Raw genomic sequence first — 22,560 nt, forward strand, 5'->3', positions numbered from 1 at the left:
AGTATTCCAGTACTGATGGGGTTTTTCCACCAAGGTAACCTAATGTTAGGTTGGCGTACCAAAGCCAAAACCTTCTATATGCACGTATGTCCAGGGTATGACTTTAGCCAATGGCCATAGGAGTACATAAGTGGATGTAGGAGCATAAGATCCACAGACTGTCTTGCCATCTGTCTGAATGCAAGATCTTAACTCCATTCAGTCTCTTCTGTATAATTGTTTTGGATGCTAGCATCACATAGGCTTAGATAAGTGCACAGTTGTGGAACCTATTTTATTCTTGTATTTTTTCAAAAAGATTTGTTGTCTTACAGCTGCTAACATATTCCCTCCCACAAGTCTCACATCCAGTGAATTTTACACTGTTGTAGAACCAACTTACTATATGGCTCAACTGGATTAAGTGGTGTGTGGTGACTTTCGTGTGTTTTTTGGATTTTGCTGAACAACTAAGCGTGTTTCAACTGGATTAAGCACAGCCTGAACACCTAATGTGTTACAGCTGCTAACACATTCCCTCCCACGATTCTTAGATCTAGTGATTTTTACACTGCTGTAGAACCAACTTACATTACGGCGCAACTGGATTAAGTGCAGCTTGAACATCTAATGTATGTTGTCACCTAATAACAGTATTCTCTAAATTTCTTCTTCTTTGGTAAGCGTAGCACACCACTGGGACTTTTTCTGGTATCCCCTCCCCCATATTTCTGTCTAACCCTTCATAAACCCGCCCTTCCTAAGACTCTTACATTACCAGTAGACAGTTGTGCTATATTGTTTTTCCTTTAGTTCACAAGTTCTTCACATTACTTCTCATCCCTGTCACATTTAAGACATTTTTCCTCTACTTTCTTTCATGCTGTAACTCAGTTTGTGCTGGTATAACTTTAGCTGACTTTCACTATCTATTTGCTTTCCTGCCATTCACTGCTCTCTTTCTCTCTGTATATATATATATATATATATATATATATATATATATATATATAAATAGATATATATACCTCTGCATAAACTACATTCCTTGCAATTAAGAGATAGTAATAATGTACATAATTCCACCAAAGTCAGGTGTTCCACCCTACTGATAGTTTTTCTTAGTAGACTACATATTACCGAACCTGGTACCGTACTCAGTTTGCCATTGTTATGCTTGGGCTCACTCCGCTTACCTACCTAAACCCTGATTCCGACCCACCCCCATTTCAATTACATTTATGTCAACCCTAGTTCCTCCCATCATTACAAGTCACCCAGTCATACTCTTCTAATCATCCCATCATCAGAATTTACCGTATCACAAATCCACTTTAAGACACGCCCATTTAACTCACTCCTACCGTACTCAATTGTTTCACACCCTTATATCTAACCAGTTATACTCCCACTTCATTCACCTTCACCTCAGACCAAAAAATACCTTCCCTGGAAAACTACTGCTACCTTGCTAACAATAAATTTACATTGCATTTACAAGTTCTCCCTCTTTACATTGTCACTCATCTCTAACACTGTACTCCTCACACTCTCTCTCTATCCCTGTACCTTCTACTACAACTAACATCATATCAAACAACTTATAACACACCTACTTCTACAACATCTACACAAACATTCCTTTTTTTCCTTTTTATCTATAGTAGCCTCTAGTGTGTATGCAACAGATTTCATTTTACAAACCAAAGTGAAAGTCTTTCTTCCACAAAAAAACAACATTACATATTCTGCTCTAGATTATCATTATAAAACAAAAAGGAAACAGCAACTTACATTGCTCCCACATAGATACTCCAACTTATGCCAATGTGGAGACATACATCCAAACCCTGGTCCCACCACTACCACTCTTAACCCCCCTAACTCCTATAAATCTCTAAATTTCACAACCCTTAACCTTCAAAGTATCAGAAACAAAATCTCACACTTTCATGCCTGGATAGCTCAAAACAAACCAAATTTCATAGCCACTACTGAGACTTGGCTAAAACCGTACGTAAAAGATGTTGAATTCCTACCCCCAAGCTATGCTTCTCTAAGAACAGCTAGACCTAGTAAAAAAGGTGGAGGTGTTGCTCTGATATATCAAAGTGCTTTTACCATAGTTCCATATACAAAGCCTGTACCACAGTTTTCCACAGCTGAAACATTAATAGCCTACCTAAAAGTAAATAACTGTACAAACCTCTGTATTGTGGTCCTATACATCTCCACAGGCAATAACATTCCAATATTGGAAGAAATCCTTGCCTGGATAACTAATAATATAGAAAATGAAATAGTCATTCTGGGAGACATTAACATTAACTGGCTTGGTATCTCCCATCAGCATCCTTCCACCAACATCCATCTATATAACTTCACCCAACTGATCACCAACATACCTAGGTTCAGCAATAACAGCAACAACAAAGGCTCAGTTCTGAATTGGATTATGGTCTCCAAACCAACTAGAATCTCCTCCTCAGGGACACTACCTAATAGTATTAGTGACTACCTACCTGCCTAAAGTGCCTATGTAATACATAAAACCACTCCAACACTAAACAAACACCATTATAAGCAAACTAGAGACTTGTTTCATTTTTGCCCAACCACCCTTAATGAAACTTTACAAAATGTCAACTGGGAAGCACTAAAATCCTTCCCCTTGATGTTCCTGTCAGACTGTTCAACTCAACATTTCTCAGAATACTAAGTAATTCAGCCCCACTCTGTCAAAAGAGAGTAAAAACTAGTCATGCCATCTGGCTTACCAAACCACTAAAGCATAGCAAAAAAACAAAAATCCCTCTGACCTCATACAATATAAATACCTATGTAATCAATTAAAATATCTAGTCATCAAAAAATAAAAAAGAACATTACTTTAACGTACAAAACCAACATAAGCAGAACTCAAAACAAATTCTGCAGCACAGTCAATTCATTATTATATCCAGGCTCAAATAATAATTCTTGCCCAGATCCATATAAAACACCCACTGAAATAGCCTCGCTCTTTAGCTCACATTTCATTAATGTGATAGCTAACCTCACCACCACCTTTCCACAAACTAACCTCAACCCCGCAGATCCATCTTTACAATGTGCCACCAGTGCCTCACTACCCAGCTTTTCGCTCTCACCAATACCAACCTACACTATAAAAAAAACTTCTTAAACTCAAACCTGGCACTAACCTCCAGACAGCTTACCTGCAGAGTTTATCAGCCAGCTCTATTGCGTATCCCATCAGCATACTTCTTAATAGATGTATTCAAGAGTCAAACATACCTACAATTTGGAAAAAAGCATACTTTCTACCCCTCCATAAAGGCGGCAACAATTTTGACATCTCCAAACTCTGACTGATTGCTATCCTTCCACCCATCTCTAAAATATTAGAAAAATGCATTCACACTCAACTTCTCAATTATCTACTTTCTAACCAAATCCTTTCTCCTACTCATCATGGTTTTAGACCTGGTAACATTACTACTACAGCTATTATCTCCTTCATGGATACAGTTAACTAGGCCCAAGACACAGGCAAAATTGTTGCTTCACTGTTTCTTGACTTTTGTAAGGCCTTCAGTATGGTCTCCCATCCCCTTCTTCTCATTAAACTCTCTAACTTACTCATCTCGCCCCAACCCTAAACTGGTTCTCAAACTACCTCAGTAATAGGCAACAATCCACAAAGTGGCAATACTCTTTCTCACCATTTCTTAACACAATCACAGCTGTTCCCAATCATTCGTACTTTGCCCCTTTTGTTTAGCATTTTCTTAAACAACTTTCATACCACTCTTACCCACGCTACCGTCATCTAATACACAGATCGCTCTGCCATCATCTGCACTGCCATTTCCATAACGGAACTGCAACAGCTCACCCAAAATGCCATAACTTCAACTGAAACCTTGGATGACCAATAATCATCTCATCCTAAACCTCAACAAAACCAAATTCCTGCTGCTTACCCCCCCCAAAAAACACCCTAAACAAGAATGAATTTACTATTCTTTCACAAAATAACATTATCGTCAAAGTTGTTCCAAATACAAAAGTACTAGGTGTCATCATAGATTAAAACCTAATGTTTTGACCTCCATATCCACAATAATACCAAAACAAAGCACATAAAAAATGGGCATCCTTTGTAGACACAAATACTTCCTCAACCATTCCACAAAACTTGTCCCTAGCCTCTTCCTTTTTGCTACCATCTCTACTATACAGTGCCCCTCTCCTTACCAATATGCAGTCCTGTCTGAAATCCAAACTAGACACATGCTTTAATAAAATTTCTAAATTTGTAACCAATGCAAAATTCTCATCACACCAGTGTTGCTCATTTCACCAACTATATTGGCTAGAACTTCCAAATTATCTAACATATTTACAGTTAACCACTGCACACAAATTTATATACAAACTTTCAGATTTCCCTACCCTTTTCTCTCTTCTTACTCTGTACCATCCCAATAGACTTCTCCGATCTGAAAACCAGGTACTCCTGAATGTTGAAAAACCAAACCTCTCAGCTGGTCAGCCACTCTGCTCTTTTACCATTTCTAAACTATGGAATACCCTCCCACTGTCAATTAGGACTACTAGTAGTCCAGCTGTCCTTAAAAAGTCCCTGAGACAACACCTTTTTTTCTCTTTGGCAGTGCACATGTGCCAAAATGGCACCTCCTAAAACCTGACCCCCTCCTGTATACTACCTCACCTTCATTCTAACACGTCTCTTACATTACTATTCCTATCTTTTAACTCCTACTTAGTTATATAGCTCACACTGTCTGCTGTATTCATCACCTGTGTTCATAAGTGTTAATCACTCACCACTAGTTATGATACCTACATACTAATTGTGTAAACCACTATATCCTTAATACTGCATGGTAATAATGCACACTGACGCTAACGGTCAATTGCAACCCTCCTACTGTATTGAACTGTTGAAAATAATCTACCTTACTGTACTGAATATTATGCATTGTGAATGGTAAATATTCTGTACTGTGTTATGCTTATATTGTGTGTAGTTCATTTTCTGTGGAGCTTTTTAACAATCTACTTTACAATATTGTATGTTATATATTGTGTATCTTGAAGATTATGTTCTATGGTATACTTATTTTGTGTATTGATCATTTTACTGTGGAGCTTTTCTCCCTGGGCCTCCACTGAAAATGGGCTCACTGTGGCCCATTAGACTTTCCTGGTAAACAAATACAAATAAATAAATAATAGTCAGCTAAGAGAGGAAAGTGTGATTGGAAAGGCAGATCCATTATAAAGACCATCACTCCAAGTGTTTGTTCTGTTTAAGGGCTGAACATGATTACAGAGATTTTAAGATCTTTCAATCCTTTGTTCCTAAATTCCTCTGTACTCTGCTTTCTTCTTTAAATGCATACTTAGAGATCCAACCCCTTGTGCAAACCAAAGTGGTGGAACCCACTGTCTCAGACTTCCATTCGCACCTAAGAAGTTGTTCATGAAAACTAGACCTAAATTGTGTACTGCCCAGTGTGATTTGGACACTGTTTCATTGAACTATGAGACAGTAACTAATTACCTTTGGTGTTTGACATGTTTTTATTTTACTCTTTGCTTCTGAAAGTTTTTAGTGTCCTTGAAAGTGGTAACTTGTATAGCTCCATCAGGGTTTATTTTCCAGTACAAAAACTTAGAACAATGGGAACATCAGCAATTACTCTAGCCAAACCCCTAGTCTTGAAAATGAATTTAAAGGTCACTCATTCAGTAGTATTTTATTCCTTTTAGTAGTTAGGACTCCTGATGTACACAATGCAGAAGTGTTGCTATATGAACTTTCATGTGATTGTATCCATCTAGCTGTACACAAAAACCTAACAAATGCCTGTTGCAGTGTGTCCTCATTGTTTTAAGAAAGTCCCAGTGATTCAATTTTTAAGTCTGATGCTTTGTTCAGAGTCATAACTGTGCCTTTATGTAGAAATAGAGTCTGAGCAGCATGATTTTAGTAAAACGTTGTAGGATTCACAGAGTCATGTTTGTGTGTACTGAAGAATAAGTGTAAAAACTATAAGAAAAACCTAGCCAAGCTAGAGTTTTCCCTGTTTGATACCTTAAACCTCCTGTAATAGAGGCCCATGGGATACATGCAAATAACCCCGTAAAGACACCAAGTGGTTCAGCTATATGGCTTCTGAATATCTGTGAGTTTTTACTTTTTAAGTCTTTGTGGATACATTCATAGCTCTCAACCTTCCTTCTCCAAAATGAGGAACACTAGCCCTCATAATGTGGAACAAATGGGCAAAATGTGGAACACATACTAATGGCTTACTGGCAACGTCAACTGGGAAGGACATAGGATGGTTAAAATATGCTGATTTTTACTTATAAAGATCTTTTAAATAATTAATATGATTAATTTCTATTTTCAATAGATTTCACTTAAAAAAATTCTTAACACTGAATGTGTGACAGTCTTTCAATGTGGAAATTTGAGGAACTTGAACTTTTTAAGACCCCAAATGAGGTACGTTCCTCATACTGAGGTACACTTGAGAGGTATGGATACATTCAAGCCAGTAAAGCCAAACCCCACTAGCTGTTGCTATGCATATTTTGGTCTTCTTATGACCTCATCAGCACAGCATAAGTGGGAGGAAGCTTATGCTGCGCTGATGAGGTCATAAGAAGGTAGAAATATGCATATCCACAACTAGTGGGCTTTGGTTTTATTGGTTTGAATGCTTCCACAAAGACTTAAAAAGTAAAAAGTCATAGACATAGAAACCAAATACCTGAAACACTTGGTTTGCTTAAGTGGTCATTTGTATATATCCCATGGGCCTCTATTACAGGAGGTTTAAGGTCTCACACAGTGAATACTCTAGCTTGGCTAGGTTTTTCTTATAGTTTTTATTAATTGGTTTTGTCTGAGAGTCGTTTTTACTCTGATGTGAAAAATAAGTGTACGTGAAATGCTGTTATTTTCAGAAATAGACTTTGTTATCTTCAAATCTGTGTAAACAGCATAGACACCTTAAATTAATCTAATTTGCAGAGTGAAACAAAGCTTGGTAGACTGCCTTGTGTATCTGCAGAAGTTATGTAGCTGTAACAGACATGTCATAGCAAAGGTTAGTGTTGTTTGAGGAGCAGTTTGCTGCCAGTTATAGTGGTATCTTGGGAGATTTTTTGTGTGCATATATATGCAATCTATGTGTGTATGTATGGATCTATTTTGAAAGGTCGAACCTCATATCATTGAAATCCATTTTCGCGAAACAAAAATAGCGAAAGCTTAAATACTCGAATGACAATTTTTTCCCAGGCTAAGTAAGCACTTTCCCAAACTTAAATGAAACACACACTGAAGTAAGTAAAACCCACCTAGGTGGGTCTACTCCACCCACGTGCCACAGTATGGGGGCCGTGCCCCTCATACCCCCCAACTATATGTATATATACCAACTCTGGGATCACAGTACAGTGGAGAAAAGGACATGTTGGGCAAGTGTTTAGTTACCCTGAGAAAAATTCACCTTTTGGGTATTTAAGCTTTCGCAATTTTCATCTCACGAAAATGGATTTTTTATTTTATGTACTGTCCACTTTTCCTTTGCTGTACTACTTGTTAGCAACACAGCTACTTTTGCTCATCTTCTCACTGGTGTTATAATGTAATTTAGGGACATGTAAAATAGTGAATTATGTACTGCTGTAAAGTCTTTAAAATGCATTGTTTAGATTTTGTTCATCTGTTGTAATCTGAATCATGGTTTAAGTGGGTCCTGTGTAGATTAGCCCATTCACGTAGTTAAAAAAAAAATAAAAGCAATAAATAAATAAACTGCCATTGCTGCTCTCATTGATGTTACCATTTAGTGGAAGTATAGGTCAAAACTGTTGTCACTGCTGTAGACCTTGATATAACCTTATAAGGATAGTACTCCTGAACCAGTGTGTGTGTCTTTTGGCTTTCCCAGTTAGGGGTCACCACAGCGGAACTCCGGTCTGCTAATGATTGGCAGTGGATTTTTACGGTGCCGAGTTGTCAGCCCAACACCCAACCTTTAAAGAAGGCACACCCATTCACGCATGCACCTACCTGCATGTCTTTAGACATCAGTCATCCGGGGGGGGTGGTATGCAGACTCCACACAGAAGGCACTTCAGCCGAGAATCGAACAGGAGAACCTCTTGCTGTGAGGCAACAACGCTAACCGCTGCACCACCGCAGCCACTAAATAGTAATGTTTGGAACAAGTGTTTGCTTGGGTACTACTCGATTTTTCAATTGTTGTGTAATGTGAGGCACACGCCATTTGTTCCATTTTTGTTCTATGTATTATATTTCTTCACAGGTTTCTAGGTTTCCACTGGGAAAAAGACTTGCTTCATTTATACCAGCCCATTCAGCAAAATGAAATAAATGTGCGCGCGCGCGCGTGTGTGTGTGTGTGTGTGTGCGCTCGCACACTTGTTATGCATTTTTTAACTAGGGAAGTGGGGCGGTGAAGTAACCATGTTTTAGCTGTTACTTTTTCTGTATGTGTACCCTGTGAAGTTATTCAACACTGTAACTGGTCATTTATTTATTTTTTCATTGTAAATTTCATGTAACATACATGTTAACTTGCTTGGCTTCTTTGTTGGCTTATTTCACCTTTGCAGGTAATGTAACCTTTGAAATGGAATGTAATTCAATTTAATTTAATTTAGTGGCAAAAAAGAGATTAGAAGCTGTAATTTCTCATCTTCCTTTACTGTCACATACCTAGAAAAAAAAAGTCCTAACCAGCAGTTACAAAAAGAAGAGCCTGTGTTGATATGCTTTATGTAAAAGCGATACTTCTGTCTGAGAGGGATAGTTTTATAAATCTTTGGACTCCATGTAATATCCCACATTTAAGGGAGCTTTAAATCCACTTAATACACAGTCATTGAAGCTTCATTGTCTTCCTTGAGCCTGCACAGACACGCACGCACATTTATTTGTGTCATCCTGCTAGTCTGCATTTGCAGTACAAATGAATGCCACAGTATCTAGAAGGGAATCTAGATAATTATTAGGATATTTAAATAGCTTTTACACAGTTAGGCAGGCGGATTCTTGTTGAACTGGGAAGGCTGTTAAAGCAAAAACATTTCAGCAATCACTTGGGAGAGTCTATTTATTTGTACTACTTGGTTATAATTCTAATGAGAGGACATTTTGTAGTTTTGTAAAGCCTAGCTGTAAAATGTGCTTTCTCTCTTCTGCTTTTTTATAATTTGTAGGCTATGGGAGTATATCTGTATGGAGAACTGATGGTTAACGAAGACAGCAAACAGCAGCAGCTGGCACGTCAGTGTTTTACTTTACTTCAAGAGGAAATGGATCCTGCCTCAGTGAAGGTGGTGACTGAAATGTTGTTTTAAATATTGGAGGTAATTATCCCACATACTAAAAGTTGGCAGTTGTAAGCATAATTTTAGTTACTGCAGTATAAATCTGGATTGCAAAACAGTTGTTATAAAACAAATTCAAGGTCATGTAATACGTTTTGCTGCATCGGCATTCCTTTCTTTCCCCTAAGCCCCTATTAAATTGTTTCAACCAACATAGAGCATGCAGAAGCCCTGTGAGGAAGGGTACAAGGAGGTATGCAGTCTAGAACAAAGAAGGACTTGGCAGAAATATTTTATACTTTTCAATACAACGTGGAGTCAGTTTCCACAAAAGCAATTCTAAAAGGTTACTTAAGTATAAAAAGGAGCTGAAAGGTTAACAGATGTAGTGTAGAGATCAATGTAGGGAAAGAGAGATGGATTCAGCTGATATGGAACATGTTTTCACCAGGTGTATTGAATAACTAAACTCTAAGTGGTTTCAGAAATGTTGTGCCAGACATAAGGGAGTCTTGTTGTCAGACTTTGGTGGAGGATGGAGGCAGGAGATCCACGTGGACACAGAGAAGCAAACTGGGTAACTTAAAGAAAGCCAGACTAACTTTGTGCTTGAGTGTTTTATATATGTGTGCGTTTATGTATGTTTGTATCTATATATCTATATGTGTGTGTGTGTGTATCTCTGTCTAAATATATATATATATATATATATATATATATATATATATATATATATATATACACACACACACACGAGTCTACTTCGAAATCCCAACTCCCAGAATATCGACATTTAAAATCCCAAGGTGAAAATCACAAAACCGCAGAAACTCGAACACTGAATTTTTACTAGGGTAAGCAAACATTTGGCGAAATGGAAACGAAACTCATGCCAAGGTAAGTGAAATCCACACCCTCCCAACTATATGTACCAACTCCAGGATCACACTACACTGAAGAAAAGGGCATGTTGAGCAAGTATTTACTTACCCTATTAAAAATTTGACGTTCGAGTTTCCATGGTTTCATGATTTTGGTCTTGGGATTTTAAATGTTGCGATTCTGGGCATTGGGATTTCGAAGTAGACCCATATATATATATATATATATATATATATATATATATATATATATATATATGTGTGTGTGTGTGTATAGACGCTGTGTATGTGTATATATATATCTATATATATATATATATATATATATATATATATATATATATATATATATATACACATATATCTTTGTGTGTGTGTGTGTTTGTTTGCATGTCCATGTCTACTCACACACGCCTCTCTGTCGTATGTTTTATTCTGGTAGATCAAATAGTCAGATGATCTGAGTGGGCCAGTGTTACTTTGTGTGAGTTTGTGGTATGGCAGGGATTAGTAATTTGCCCTTTTCTGATGTCTTTTTCCCACTGTTGTGTGATCTCAGAGTTGGTATATATAAGTAGCAAGGGGTATGGAGAGTGTGAAGGGACTTGCTCCTGTGGGGGGAAGGGGGTATTTATTTTAGATATTTTGCATTTTGATCTTTTTTGATAGATATTTGTTACTTTTGAGATTGTGAGTGTTCATTTCTGTATGATATTCATATGTACACACATATAAGTATATATTTATATATATGTAAACACTTAGAGCAATAGTCAGACAAAAAATCCACTATGTAGCAGTCAACTGTGTGTACTACATGCAGAAACATGAGAGGAAATGGAAGGAAAACCACCTTAAATTTGCAATCATGAAAATAAAACACACTTATGCAGACAACCGGAATAAAGTTCATTTGTTGGAAGGGTTCACCCCATGACTTCATATATTCTTATAAGTCCATGCTTTTACAACTGCTGCAACAACAAGGCAGTCAGCCCAGGAACCAGAAGCCATTCTAGCACACAGTTTGTCAAGTTAGGCATTAAGCCAAGTGGCAGTCCATTTTACTTGACTGCCTGATTTGCTGACAAAATGAGCTCTTACCACAGATATATGTGCATATTTTATATCTATGTATATATATATGTGTGTGTGTGTGTGTGTGTGTGTATATATATATATATATATATATATATATATATATACATTTATATCTATATAGATATAATGTAGAGAGGAATGTAGCGTTGCACAGTATCCACGCAATCCTTGTTGTCCTTTTTCTTCTGTAATATGACCTCATACCTTTGCTGGTTGGATTTGATCTAGTGATGTGTTTGTAAGACAGTACCATAACAACTCAGCACTAAGTAAATGAATGCCTAGATTCCTTTACCCTGCTGTACTTGCCTGGAGTGATTACATCAGTTTGCATTGTGTTCACCTTGTTAATATAACTTCATTGTGGTCAGATGTTGAGGTGCTACTAATCTTTGCACGCCTGATTCTTAAAGTTTGCTCTGTGCACATTTTAATAGGTTGTTTCATTTATCAGTACTCCTCTTGTATAAAACAGTTTTTGGTATTCCATCCCTTAGTATTCCCACATTCTACTCATGTTATCCTTTGTTTTGTTAATTGTCGTTAGCTCCAGCAATTTCTTTTAATCCCTTTTGTTTGTTGATATGCTTAAAATCTTATGTTTGAATCTTTTGTCTTACTTTGTGCCTTTCTTTCTTTATTTTTTTTTTTTGTAGAGTGTGGGACATCTATCACTTTTGATGTTGTGTATTCCTAATGACTTTTACCTTAACAGTATGTGTATTATGGTGCTTCAAACACTATAGGATAGAAGACCATCCAGCAAGTTAAAACCTGAACTGAGGTGGGCTACCAGCCACAGCTCTGAGCTGAGATACCAGACGACTAGAGGCTTCTCAGCTTCCCAAAAGTCATAAGTCGCCTGTTTTTTTTTTTTTTTTTTTTTTTTTACTTATACTATTTACTTCACTTTTTATTGTCTGCTGCCTATTTTAATACTATATTTAAATACTGTGTACTAAACTGCACTGTTGTACTGCAATTGTCTGCCTTACTGTGCCTGTTAAATCGTATTTTAGTGCTGTTTTCACTGTTTGCAGAGCTCTTTTTGCTATTTTCACTGTTTAATTATTTGCTGGTACCTTTCATTGTTGCAAAGCAATCTGTTCTGGTTTTCTCACTAGGCAGTTTCAAAATAACTGATTTGTTTGCTGTTTAAAACATTCTTTAGAGTCTACTTGCTGCTTTTCCGCTGTTCAAAATTTTTTTTAGTTGCTCACTGCCATTTTTCTGCTGTGTTAAACATTCTCTAGTGTTTCCCTTCGAAACTAGGGTAGCTAGTAATTATAGCATAGTCCAGACACGGGTTTGCTGCATCTGTGTCATTTTGTAGTAGCTGTTTGTTCTGAGCACATTTTCCAGGCCATCTTTGATTGGGAAGGGCCCTTCTGCACGCTAGTGAGAAGTGTGCTGATTGGAACTTGTCTGGTGAAGGGCAGTTGGTCTAGAGCTTGGAATAAGCATCTTCATTGCTCCTTTTGAACCTTTTTAAATTTTTTTCACGTTTTTAGCTTGAGATTTCTGCTGGTTTGCACATTGCGCAGCACCCCACACTGCCACACAATTGTACGCAATAGCCGGACAGATAAGTTCAACAGGTTTTACCTTAGACACAGCTGTAGCCAATTAGTGTAGTTCTCATCCTTAGTACTTTTCTGGTCAAAGAAGTACCGTTAGTGAACTATGACCTATTAAACCACCAGCAAAAAAAAAAAATGGCAGAAATATCCATCCACTGAGCACCTCCTTGATTAGTCCTGAAAAAAACGCCCATTGTGATAACAGTTCTTCAACCTCGCATTATGGATAGTTTGATTACCCTTGTTTCTCCTGCCAACCTTTTCTACCTGGGTCTCCTGTGGTAGTGTAGCAGTTGTCTAATGTATACTGACAACCTGTTGCTAATTACTCCCTCTAGTACATAGTGTGAGAGCTGTATCTGCACCAAGAATCTTGAATCCCTGCTCTCTCGCACTCGAAACAGTAACACTGAATAGGTCGTCAACCTACCCACCACTACTCATGTAGATAGTACCACTCATACACATAGTACGCATCAAACACAAAATCAGTGTACTCAGAGGTTGTTTCAGAAAACTTATCGAAACACCTCCATACCACAAGATTGCTGTAACTAACACGTTTCCTGCAGCACCCATGATACATAGTAACATCAATGTCTCACCTACCAAGCCCGTAAAGCGTAATACTCAAAAAAACAAATTTTCTTGTCATTGGAGTCTCCATAGTGAGACACATAGATGTTCCACTCACCAGGTTGGACAAGGAGAAAGTCAGGTCACTTGCCTGTCCAGTGCCAGGATTATTCAGATCATGCATGCATTCAGATCCCTCAGCAGCAAGTACTATTATGACTCTGTCATAACTCATGTTGAAATGGACGACCTGAGATGTACCCCACTAGACTATATGAAGAGAGACATGATTGAGCTGTTTGAGTATGTGTCCCAGGCAGGTATGTCCCTAGCCTTGATCAGCATACTACCCTCATCTAAAACAGTGATGGCGAAACTTTGACGTGTGTCAAAGGTGACACGCCATGACATTTTGGGTGACACACCAGCATTCACCAACACCCAAGTTACCAAAGAAACTGAATAAACCAAAATAGAAGAAATATGTGACCCTCCACTTATCTATTAAAACTCAGCAATCAAAAAAGTCTTTAAATGATGTTAATCAACTCAAATGCAGTGTGTTCCGTATTTTGTTCATTTCAAATTTACTATTAAAAGTAGGGCAATTTTTTTGGTGCATTATTTTTAGTCCAGTTATCAGTGCATGTTGTTTTCTCTATTGTAAGTCACTGATTTTTCATTTACTTTTATAATACATAGCAGCACAAGTGATTGGACTGTATTTTTTAAATAAATGAATATGTAAAGAATTGCAGAATTCGCTGGGGGGGAGGGGGTGGGGGGGTGACACACCAGCAGAGTCTAGATAGGCATTTTCCAAATTTCTGACACACCGAGCCCAAAGGTTCACCATTGCTGACCTAGATGCCACAGTATAAACAAAAAAATGATTGATTTCAGTAATTGACACATTTTTTAGTGTCACTCAAAGGGGATCCAGTTTCTGTCAGCCTGGGAAGTCATGGTTGACCAACCTAGCTACTATGCCAGAGACTGTTTGCACCTGGCACTACAAGGCCTTCGGCTGCTGGTAAAGACTCTTGCCTCTCCCATAGTGCCTTTTTTTAGTCAAGGTCTCGAAAAGAAACCTACCAATGTAAAATTTGCCAATTCTAACAAAATAAGGGTCATGCTGCTAAACACTAGGAGCTTAAACCAAAAACTGCACATCCTGGAAGCACTTCTGTCAGTGGAAGATGTAGATGTCTGTGCAGTCACAGAAACTTGGTTCAAGGCCTCAGAGAGTACCCTGGCCTTGCAAGGCTACAATGCCTTCCACACCTTTAGACCACAAAACTAACATGTGAGAACCAAAGGAAGTTGTGTTTCTATCTTTATTAGAGATAACTGCACCTCCCATCTAGTTAGATTGGACAACTCCATGGAGTTACTCCAAGTTCAGGTTACTGTGGGTAAGACCCCTATTCAAGTCATAGCCAGTTATAGATTCCCCTCCAACTGTCAGAATGTCGTTAGTTAAATCTGACCACAAATTAGTCACCTTTGAGCTGGCACTAACACCAGAATCACAAAGGATGAAGTCAGACTAAAAAAACTTCATGAAAGCAAACTCTACCCTCCTAGCAGGAAGGTATAAATGCATTACAAGCCCCACCCCCAGCTAGAAATGGTAACCAAACAGAAGGTTACACTAAAGCCCTGTATAGTCACTTGCATAACTGTATAGAGTTGGTTGTATCAGAAAGAATCAAAGCCAGAGCCCCAAGTAAAAACAAGCTGCCATGGTAGATATCCAGCATCAACAAACTGTACAACAAATGCAAAATGTTGCTGTCCAAGAAAACAAAGGTGAGGCCCCAACAATGGAAAAATACCCTCCTCAGCTTCAGCAGACAAATAAGACAACATGTTAAATCCTTTGTGCATCTTTGAGAAAAACTTGGCAAGCACAGCCAAGGATAACCATAAGGCATTTTACAGCAACATATGTAACCTAAAAGATGGGACCCAAGCATGTGCAGAACTAGAGACAATGGTCTCATACACATTGACTTCACAGCGATAGCAAACCTGCTAGTGGATAGGTTTGGTGAAAATGTCACACCCGTATCCTCTTCAAACTTATCACAAACCTTACCCCAACCTTCCGCCCCTACATATTTGAAGAGCAGGGCATTAAAGCCTTGTCCAAGGCAAAACACACAGTCTCTATGGGACCAGATGGCATCCCAAGCTGTCTTTTAAACAGGCTAAAACATGAACTAGCATCACCATTAAGTACCCTTTTCACTCATAGCCTAACCACAGGCTTTGTACCTGCAGAATGGAGAACAGCAACAGTTATTCCCCTGCACAAAGGTGGCCTAGCAACAAACCCAAGGAATTATAGACCCATAAGCCTCACTAGCCTCATCTGTAAGGCTGTGGAACGTATCATTATGGACCTCATAAATAAAGACATAGGCAACCTCCAAACCCTGGATCCAGCCCAGTTTGCCTTTGTCAAGGGAAGATCCTACTTGTTAAATCTGGTGGATTTCTTTGAAAATGTGACAAGGGCAAATCTGTGCACACAGCATACCTCGACTTGGCAATGGCTTTCAACACAATCCCACACTTGGGCTTTACCAATAAACTTAGCAAACTGAATGTAACCCCTTTGTTGTAAGATGAGTTGCCAACTGGCTCACAAACTAGACACACGCTTTCAAAGTAGGTGACTCCACATCAACCAGCAGACCTGTCACCAGCGGGCTACCCCAAGGGTCAGTGCTGGGCCCCGTACTATTTGGTATATACGAATCAGAGGTTCAGGCTAAAACTAAGGGGTCGTGGCTGACCAAGTTTGCAGACAACTGCAAACTAAGTGCAGTTATTTAATCCTCAAATTATGTCTGTATACTCCAGGAGGGTCTTACGCAGACTAGTGACTGGTGTCTTAGTAATGGTCTCAAACTGAATGCAAAGAAATGCATCATCATTCCCTTTGGCAAAAACAATGTCCCCTCACACTATCAAATCAATAACAGTACTCTAAGTACCTACGAAGTGGTAAAGGATCTGGGTCTGTGACTTTAACCTTGACCACCATGTATGTACTGTAGGAAGGAAGTCTTTCTACGTAGCACACTTGATTAGTAAAGGCATCGCCTCGAGAGCAAAGGAGGTTATAACCCCTCAATACTCGGCACTAATCAGGCCCATAATTGAGTATAACACGCCATTCAGCATGTACCATACAAAGCACCTGCAGCAATTGTAGAGACCTCAGAGGTTTCTAAAAAGGAAGAGCAAGGGACTCCAGCACATGCCTTACACAGTCACTGTCACTATACTCTGTATCGTATAGACTTTTTGGGGGAGACTTGTGTCTGGCTTGCAGAGCATTCTCAGACCCAAACCTATTGAACTTGCTGCACATCCGTAAATCAAACGGGACTAGAGCTACTTGTTCCAGGGACCTAAATATGGCCTGTGACTTAAGTAAGACATGCTGGAAGGGCAGATTTGTCTCCCAGCGACTGATACTTCTTTGGAATAGGCTACCAATTCGTGTGAAACAGAGCACATCTATGACACTGTTTAAAAGGCACCTAGACAAGTTAATGGGGCACCATAAATTCTTACTGAGGATAGCACCCATAACCCTCCTGGACATAGGCAGCCTTTACTAAATGCAGTCCTAGGTATTGACTAACGTATCAGTGGTATTACATTGGGATGAAGTGGCTAGGCTTGAAATGACCTCTGAGTCGATAGCCTAGTAAATGTATTTGACATGCAGTAAATCTGTGTGTCTGAGGATAGCCTTGAACCTTCCCCCAGCTGTTATGAGGACATCACTTGCATGTCACAGCAGATATTATCATGAGGAATGTGATGCTGTAGAATTTGCTCTTTTCTATTGTTGGGTATTTTTTGTCTTTTCTTTTTTTTTTCCTTTGGTTTGTTTTTCTTCATACAAATTGAGTTCCTGCATTGCATCTCCTGATTCACATATTAAATTCCCTATTTAGTAATCCTTTTGTTACTTTCATACTTTTGAGAGCCACATATACTTTTGATAATTACTTGTACATCCATGCACACACATCATCTCTGCAGGTTGCTTTGTCACTAACCTTCCATATTCTCATTTACCTCAGCTTTTGAACATCAGATGTTCATCATATAAGTCACTGCTTTAGTAGCCTAAGAAATATGAGTTATATTCTGCCAAAGGTATAACAGCCAGTCAGCTTCCAAAGCTTCAGGGCACCTTCCACACACCCAAATCAACAGCTCAATCTGAGCTGTGTAAAAAGACTGGTTTGGCCACCAAGCTTTTCAGAGCCTTCCTGCTGCCGAAGTGAGAGCTCCTTTGGTGGCTTTTGAGGATCGACACTTGGCTTGTGCCATTCCATTGCTGGGCAGAAAAGTTCCCTGTGGGGAAAGACCTTCCACATTTAATATTTTTTGTTCAAAATTGTTTTCTTAGTTAGGAAAGCTTTTTCTTGACCAGGAATTTGTGTTTTAACTAACTGCCACGAGACTTAACTGTACTTTTAAATGGGTGTGCACTTTTTCCTGTCAGTTTAAAAGTTGCTAAAAATATTCTAAAAACGGGTTTTCTATGGAGAAACCATGATTATTTTACTTTTTGGGGCTGGCAAAATCCATTAAAGTGCTTTTTTACTGTGTTTTACTGGGAAAAAGTGACTTTTTGGGACTTTGAACTTTTACCAGCTGGTGATGCTTTGTTTCCCTGGGAAAGAGGCACCATTTCTGGCTTGACTATGGAACAAACTACCAGTACCATTGTCGGTCCTTCTTCCAGCCGCAGAAAGAAGTTAAGCAAACAGCCTTTGCCACCACAGCAGGCCAGCAGTTTGCCTCGGCCACAGGTGAGTGACTCTTCTATGGCCAAAGCTGGTTACTCAGACCACTGTTTTTTTTTTCCCTCGGATTCCTGTTTTAGCACCTGTAGCCACTATGGACTTGGGGTTGGCCACATTCTCTGCAGCTGTTGGAGTCCCCCTCAATGGCATGGCCAAGGAAGAGCCACTCTTGTTAGTCTTAGGACAAGTTACAGGAAAGATTCCTCTGTTTAATGTTCTGCCTATCCCTGAGGAAGCTGTTGCTGGTTAACCATGTTTGCCTCACTTTTCCTGTCAAAAAGAAACAGAAAAATGTTTTTCTACTCCTGGGGAAATTCCTCTGCAGAGGAATAGATTATTAAGTTTGGCTCAGAGACTTGTTCAGGCTGCTGATTCTTCTTACAAGGTAGTTTCTGGTAAAAGAAAAAGAGGTTCCTCTTTTCCTGACGAGATTCAAGTTTTTGCATCTGGACAAAAAGATGAAGGGTTTTCCCCTCAGATTTCTGATTCAGACCTTTCAGAGTTCTGCATTGTCTTCATTTTGCCTGACTGAATTTTTTATATATTTTCTGGCATTGTTATCTGTTCTCATATGTCCTGAAATTGGTTTTCCCCTTCCCCCCACCCTATTGTTGTGGTGTTGTTATAGTTGGTGGCTTTGCAGTTGCCTACTCCTGCTATCAATTTGATCTGGGACACCCCTCCCAGTCTGGTGTTCACTCTGCTTAATATAGAGAGAACATTTCAGAAGGCCAACCCACTTAGGTTCTTAACCTCTGCTCCTCCTTCCTCTCCTTGCACTTTACTAAAAAAAATGCACTTTATTTTGCTTTTGCCTCTTCTTAAAAGTACTCAATTGTATTTATTCTGCTGCATTTATTACTGCTTGGTAGTAGCCTGATTAAATTGTAACTGTTATTCTAAGCCTTTCGGTTTAAGCACTTGGGCTTCAGACCAGTTTATTTACATTAAGAAGGTTTGTGGTCTGCACTCTTGTGGGAGGAGAGGTTAGATTTTGCCCTTCTGAGCTGGGAATTTCTGGTTAAAGTATTATTGTGCCTGCTTATTTGAAATGTTTCTTTCTGAAATTGGTGAACCTTATTTGCTGTAGCATAGACTATATTCAGGCATGCTGAATCTAGCTTTGTTTGTGTAACTTGTAAGAGTGTGCAGTTAGAACTTATCTGATCGAAGTTTGATGGAACGGGGCTTAGTTTTTAGATTTTTATTGGTTTATTTGTTTACTGCGGCGGTGGTGGTGCTGCGGTAGCGTTGTCGCCTCACAGTTACACGTTGCCCGTTCGATTCTCAGTTAGAGCGTCTTCTGTGTGGCAACATGCGTGAATGGGCGTTCCTTCGTTGAAGGCTGTGCGTTAGGCTCGGCAAGCCATTACGTAAAAATCTACTCCCAATCATTAGCGGACCGGAGTTCCGCTGTGGCGACCCCTAACCGGGAAAAGCTGAAAGGCACAAAACAAATTGGTTTATTTGTTTAAATCAGTTTGCTCATTTGCTACTGTTACATAAAATTTAAAAAAATATACACTCTATGCATCGCCGCTTAGCCAGGGTTAAACTATTCCTGTCGCCATAAAGTCTGCTCTTCAAATTTTCCCTTAGAACTAGCCAGTTTATTAGTTTTAGCACTCAAATCTGTTTCTTTGAGCTCCGCACTTGTTCAGAATTCATTGTAAGCACTAAAGCTACAAATTACAACAGCACTCAACTTTCCTCACTTGTCTAGAGGAAAACAGTTTTTAGTACTTAATAAATAAGCACCTATCCAGGCATGTCTAAGGGTCAGCTCCTTGTGTTTTCTCCTTTCTACCTGATGAATCTGGGCATCTTGGGGCAATGCAGCAATTGCCTCATGCACACAGACAACCCCCTCCTCCTACCACCCAACACTACAACCTGAGAGAGATGCACTTATATAGCCAAACTGGAAGCAAAGCTCTTTTCACCTAAGACAGTCAAGAGGAACACTTGCACCACACCACACTCATCACATAGTCCCTCAAAACCTACAACACCAAAACACACACATAGCAACACAAAACACACACCTACATTCATGGAGGCTCTCAGTAAAAATCTGCTCAAGCAACAGAGACCTCCAAAGCAGAAACGCATGCAAACTCCAACCCCCAACGCAACCCAAATGACACATAGCCCACAAACTCAGTGTGCCACTCAACCACAGCCCATAAGGCATAACAACGTACCCAACACTCTAGTCATAGGTGACTGTATAGTCAGACACACTGATGTTCCACTCACCAGTCTAAACAAGGAGAAAGTTACTGTCAGCTTCCTGTCAGGTGCTAGGATCCACCACGTAACACACGCACTCAGGTCACTCCACAACAAGTACAAATATGACTCTGTCATTGTCCATGTTTGGTGTGAATGACCTGAGACATACCTCCCTGGACTACATGAAAAGAGACATGGAGAAGCTCTCCAATCTTGTAGCTCAGGCAGGTATGACCCTAGCCCTGAGTAGCATCCTACCATCACCCAGAATGATACCACAGTACAAGGATAAAATGATTGACTTCAACAATTGGCTAAGCTTCTGGTGTCATTCTAAGGGGATCCAGTATCTGTCTGCCTGGGATGACATGATCAACAGACCACGATGCTTTGCCAGAGATGGCCTGCACCTGTTGCACTTGGGATTCTGGATACTGGCTAAGGCTCTTGCCACCCCTATAGTGCCTTTTTTAGGCAAGGTTCAAATGACAAATTCACCACCTTAACAGGTACAAGCAAGCAAAATATGACGATAATGCTACTCAATACTAGAAGTGTAAACATCAAAATGCATTCACTTGAGGCACTCCTTAAAATGGAGAACATCGACATCTGTGCAGTGACAGAGACCTGTTTCAAGGCTCCAGAGAGCACCCCTGCATTACCAGGCTATAATTCATACCACACCTTTCGGCCACCTAACCTGGACCGAAACATTAAAGGTGGAAGCGTGTCCATATTCATTAAGGATATCCACACCTCCAGACTAGTTGCTCAGCATAATGCATCCGAGATTATCCAAGTGCAACTAACTCTGGGCAAGACCGCAATCCAGATTGTAACTTGCTGCATATCCCCACCATGCCCCAGGATTCCCACTTCTCATTTCTTGATACACTGGAAAATATTAGGGTACAACCCAGCACCCTAATAATGGGCGATTTCAACTACCCCACCATTAACTGGGAAAACTACTCATGTACCAACTCTTTTGCTCAACGTTTTCTGGACTTCATAAATTCCAACGCCTTGGATCAAATTATCCACACCCCCGCCATGGGCAGCAATATCCTTCACCTGGTCATTACCAACATGGGCGACCGGTGTTCCACACTAGAGGTCAATTCCTCGTTGGTCAGATCCGACCACAAGCTAATCAGCCTAGACATCCACATCCCGCACCCACATCCCCACCCCATTAGGGAAACCATTGTAAAAAATTTCTCCAAAGCCAACTTCACACTTCTTAAGACAGAAGTGGCAAATTCACAACACCCATGCAGACGGGCAATAGAGGCACGACTGCTGAATCCTGCACAAATGCACTTTATAAACACTTACACGAGTGCATGGATCGTGCTATCCCTAACAGAAACAAGATGCTATCCTCCAAAAAAAGGAAGCCAATCTGGTGGTCCCCTGCCATAAACAAACTCTACAACAGAAGAAAGAAACTGTTACAAAAAAAGAGTAAAATCCCATGACTGGAAGAACTCCCTGGTCAGCCTCAGTAAGAAGCTGAGATCCCACATAAAATCCTCCAAAGCAAGTTATGAAAACAAAATTGCCACTGATTCCAAAGACAACCACAGAGCATTCTATAACTATGTCAAGAATCTCAATGGCAACACTCAGATCTGCTCTGAGTTACAGCACAATATCACTAAATATACAGAACCAACTGATATTGCCAACATCCTGGCAGATAGGTTCATTGCTAACTTTACACCCCCCCCCCCAACACCCTAATGGGCCCATCTCTATACCAGAAGAATGCAAAGTTCCTGTAATCACAGCTGCACAGGTAAAAACCACACTCTCCAAAGCCAAGAAGACAGCATCCATGGGACCTGACAACATCCCAGGCTGCATTCTACATGAACTACAGAGTGAACTGGCACCCCACCTAAGCACCATGTTCAATCATAGCTTCACCTCAGGCTTTGTGCCCACTGAATTGCA

The 22,560-nt window shown here is 39.6% G+C and overlaps 1 protein-coding gene across 4 annotated transcripts in view; it reads left to right on the forward strand.

Annotated features, from left to right (window-relative positions):
* The window catches only part of LOC122791373 (aminopeptidase O (putative)), a 2,634,672-nt gene that overhangs the window by 2,200,568 nt on the left and 411,544 nt on the right, over nt 1-22,560 (forward strand). For 3 of the 4 annotated variants that reach the window (XM_044059087.1, XM_044059089.1, XM_044059090.1), the window contains one exon: nt 9,274-9,423. The exons of the other annotated variant lie outside the window; for it this stretch is intronic. In XM_044059087.1, the coding sequence (XP_043915022.1) occupies nt 9,274-9,414 (141 nt within the window). In that variant the 3' untranslated portion in view covers nt 9,415-9,423. Of the gene's footprint in view, nt 1-9,273; nt 9,424-22,560 lie in introns of those variants that run through there. 4 annotated transcript variants of the gene reach the window in all.

The sequence above is a fragment of the Protopterus annectens genome, chromosome 17.part0 (assembly GCF_019279795.1).
Source record: "Protopterus annectens isolate FY-2018-M chromosome 17.part0, PAN1.0, whole genome shotgun sequence".
Taxonomy (NCBI): Eukaryota; Metazoa; Chordata; order Ceratodontiformes; family Protopteridae; genus Protopterus; species Protopterus annectens.